Source organism: Phaethon lepturus, unplaced genomic scaffold (genome assembly GCF_000687285.1).
Source record: "Phaethon lepturus isolate BGI_N335 unplaced genomic scaffold, ASM68728v1 scaffold7194, whole genome shotgun sequence".
In the NCBI taxonomy this organism is placed as follows: Eukaryota; Metazoa; Chordata; class Aves; order Phaethontiformes; family Phaethontidae; genus Phaethon; species Phaethon lepturus.
The window spans coordinates 1-3,794 of NW_010533925.1; the positions used below are offsets into that span (position 1 = coordinate 1).

The following is a 3,794-nucleotide window of genomic DNA, read 5'->3' on the forward strand; positions in this document are numbered from 1 at the left end:
GGGGCTCCCGAGAGGCGCCCTCGTCTCCCGGGCGGCAGCGAGCCTGCGGCGTTGGGCCCCGCCTCCTCCAGCCCAGCTCCCGAGGAGTGCTATCCCCGGCGTCGGGGGGATGCCCTGAGGGGTCCCGAAAACTGCCGGCGCCCTTAGTTCGGATGAATCTTCGTCGCAGATCACGTTCTACCCGCCATCGCGGGTTTTGTTGTTTTTTAATGTGGTTGTGTTGATGAGAAACGCTTTAATTTTGTTCATACTGAATCAGCAGATCTGGTGCAGTGCTTCAGTGCAGTTGATGCTGTGATATGTGAAATCCCACGAGGAAATTGAGCCCTTAAACTAGTGCTGCTTTGTTTTTGACTAATTTAGGTGTAAAAAATGGTTCAGCGCCTGACCTACCGCCGTAGGTTGTCCTACAACACAGCTTCCAACAAGACCAGACTGTAAGTAAGACATAGTTTCTAAGAAAACTTATTTTTTAAGAAAGCTAAGCTTAAGTTTTAATTGTTACATTAACAGTGTATTTTTCTGCTGTACTCAGGTCCCGAACACCCGGGAACAGGATTGTTTACCTTTACACCAAGAAAGTGGGGAAGGCACCAAAGTCGGCATGTGGTATATGCCCAGGAAGACTTCGTGGTGTAAGTGTTAGCCTTACTGGCATAAGATTGTGGGGTTTTTTTTTTACAGCAATGTTTTTTCAGTACAAGGAGCCTTTTCAAGTAATATAATATGCCTGTTTATTGATGTATTCTTCTTGGAATGGCTGCTTTCTTTAAAATATTCTTAGCTGAATGTTGTGAAGTTTAACTGGTAGAAGAAGCTTTGAAAGTTTAAAGAGTAAGTGGGGTTTTTTCTTAATGCTTGTCATTCTCATTGGTGTTACAGCTGAACCCTCTTGTTTTATAAGATGTAACTGGCTGAATTTTTTAGAGATAGTCCAAGGTGGTTCTGTAGCAGGTTTAAAAGTCTAAACTGGACCTATTGGTAGGCTTTAAAAAAACCCACAAGCCAAGATTGATTTTCAGTTTTACTGAAAAGGAATGAATGTTTTTAACATGATATTTTTCTCCAAAATGTTTTCTTGGTGTAATGCCATCGCACTGAACAGTGATGGGAATGCTTGATTAATGTCAAACTTGGAGCAGGTCCTACCCTTGGGAAAACAATCTTTTTTATAAACAATTTTTTTAATTAATCTATTGGTGAACCCCTGTGCTAGAATGAAAATATCAGCTTAGGAGTGCTGAAGATGGCACATACAAGCTGTGACTTAAGTCATTTTCTTGCATCTTGAATAGTCACCTTCAGGTGTCCCTGCTTTTTTAGGCTATCAAAGTGAATTTTCTTGCTACAATTATTGTCCAAAATTACTGTCTTATGATACACTTCTCATTCCTGTTTTCTGTAGGTTCGTGCCGTGCGTCCTAAAGTTCTTATGAGGCTGTCAAAAACAAAGAAGCATGTTAGCAGAGCCTATGGTGGTTCCATGTGTGCTAAGTGTGTCCGTGACAGGTAAGCTTACAGAAAGTTAACTCTATTCTCGATTATTACATCTCACTGTGTTTTCATAATGTGGACCAAAACGTTGAAGACTCTTGGCTGACATTAGTGTAGCAAAATGGGTGTAAGCATGGGGCACATTAGCAGTGATGTGTATGATTTTTGTCCCTTGGATTTGAGCTAGTTACTGCATGTGGAGCTCCTTGTAGAGAGTTCATGTTTTTATGATATCTTACTGCACTGTTGCCTTGGTGCTAAACGGTCTGCTCATTCTGGATTTTTATACTTTACATTTTATTTTGTGCCTCCATAGTAAAGATTTTTTCTCTTCTGTTGTCCTAAGATCAGCTGAGCTTTTGGCTTCTTGGTGGTGTTTTGGGATTAAAAGAGATTAGTTTATTGCATATTAAGCATCTTTATTGTGGTTAAGCTTTAAGATGGCCTTTGATGGGCCTCACTGAATTCAGTTTTATTGGGTGACAACTGTACATCCTATACTTCTAACTGTACATCCTATACTTCTGTGGCAAGTTTGAGGGAAAGATGTGTATTACAGAGAATGTGTTCTCTATGAATGGTAATCAAAGCAGATCTACAGAGTTAGCAACCTAATGCCCTTTTTTTATCTGTAGTGCAAATCTTGCCAGCTTTTTTTTTTCCCATTTTTCCTTGTGTGAGTTCTAAGTTTAAATAGCATTAGGTGCCACTGAAGACAGGTTGTTACAGCTGCAGATCTGTAGCATAGCTTTTCTGTGTTAAAAGCTGATTTTTTGGAGTGTTTTCCCAAACACTTTATGAGCTTGGTAGGTTGTTTTTTATACATGAGTATACCTTATTCTGCCTAAAAGAAAAAGCACAGTCACTTTCTTCCGTGTAATTGGCAGGTTTTCTCCTGCATCTGTTTATGCATCTTTGGTAGATTTTGTGTACTGTGACAGTAGCCATAGATACCAAATGCATATGGAATGGCATTTTAATGTTTCAAGGTAGAAGAGTGTGTGTTCTGTTTGTGCTTTTAACTTGAAATCATCAAATGGGCTGTTGATGTTTGAGTACTATCACGTAGGTCCACCTGCATGGTGGCCCTGTATGTCTTCCAGAAATAATCGTATCTAGGCATGACTTGACCTTGCAGGATTTTCTCTGTTTATGTGTAAAGAAGCTTTAATCCTGAAAGGGGAGCTGCTCTTGTTTTGATAACTGGGCTCACATAAAGTTTTCTGTAGTTCTAAGGAAGAGAACTGGCCACACCAGTTCTGACTCGAAGAACAGCTAGTAGTTTGCCTGTGAGGGGTTTTGCTTTTTGCCTTTGAAGTTAGTGAAGGTGGTAATTTTTCCAGTGTGCAGCCATCGGGTATTGCCTAGCCTGCCTACAAGCCACTCACCCTAAACTTGCAGGCACACTAGGCCTTCTTCCTAAACCTCTACATTTCTCCAGTGCCCCTGTCCCTGTCTTTTGATGGTGATGAGAGCATTGATGGTTTCTCTCTTTATGTAATTGTGGAACTAACACCACATGTGCAATGTATGTTGGAGACAGCAAAACTAGTTGTAATTTTGTCTTATTTTTGTGTTTTCACTTAAGTGGATACATGTTCTAAAGTTGTTGTTTTTCCTTTCCAGAATCAAACGAGCTTTTCTTATTGAGGAGCAGAAGATCGTTGTAAAAGTGTTGAAGGCACAAGCACAGAGCCAGAAGTCAAAGTGAATCAATTTGTAGGTCCAGCCCAATAAATGAAAGCTCCACTTTTCTTGTGTCTTTTCATTCCACGTGCTAGTCAAAGCTGGTAGGATCTGCTTCTCACAACTTGTATAATGCAGAATTAGGTTTTGGTGCAACAAACACCGTAAGTTGGGATGTTGTGTTCTATGCTGCCTGCAGACAGTTGAATCAAGCAGATTTGGAAGGAGGTGTAGTTAAATAGGGCTCCCAGCTCTGTCTCACAGTCATGTAGAGGCGTTGGAGTAACTTTGAGCAATGCAGGGTATTTTTCTTCATGGCAACAGCTGTGCATGAAGTCATCAGAGGACTTGGCTCAGAAGAAAGTTAGGAATCTGAAAAAGAAAAGCAAACAAAAGAAGACTAAAACTAAAGACTAGAAGAAAGATTGTCAGATGAAGAAGAGGAGATCTAGTATAGGCCTAAGGTAGATTTTTTTTTTTTATAGTATGTGCTGTGGTTACTGCTACTTGAGTCTGAGGGTGGGGGCAATAGTCTGACTTCTTGAAGTGAGTGCTGTATCCACCAGACAGTTACATATTGCTATATCTGGATCTCCTGGAAGAAAGCTGCAGTT

General features: G+C 40.6%; 1 protein-coding gene across 1 annotated transcript; it reads left to right on the forward strand.

Annotated features, from left to right (window-relative positions):
- Window positions 1-256: 256 nt before the first annotated feature.
- RPL34 (ribosomal protein L34) lies at window positions 257-3,247 on the forward strand. The gene is made up of 4 exons (XM_010285355.1): window positions 257-437; window positions 536-635; window positions 1,406-1,509; window positions 3,121-3,247. The coding sequence occupies exons 1-4, from the start codon at window positions 373-375 to the stop codon at window positions 3,203-3,205; spliced, it is 354 nt and encodes a 117-aa protein (XP_010283657.1). The 5' UTR covers window positions 257-372; the 3' UTR covers window positions 3,206-3,247.
- The last annotated feature ends 547 nt before the right edge of the window (window positions 3,248-3,794 follow it).

Coding starts and splice junctions, on each gene's coding strand:
- RPL34 (XM_010285355.1), top strand. CDS start 373: ATGGTTCAGCGCCTGACCTACCGCCGTAGGTTGTCCTACAACACAGCT. Junction 636..1,405: donor GCCCAGGAAGACTTCGTGGT/GTAAGTGTTAGC, acceptor TGTTTTCTGTAG/GTTCGTGCCGTGCGTCCTAA. Junction 1,510..3,120: donor GCTAAGTGTGTCCGTGACAG/GTAAGCTTACAG, acceptor TTTCCTTTCCAG/AATCAAACGAGCTTTTCTTA.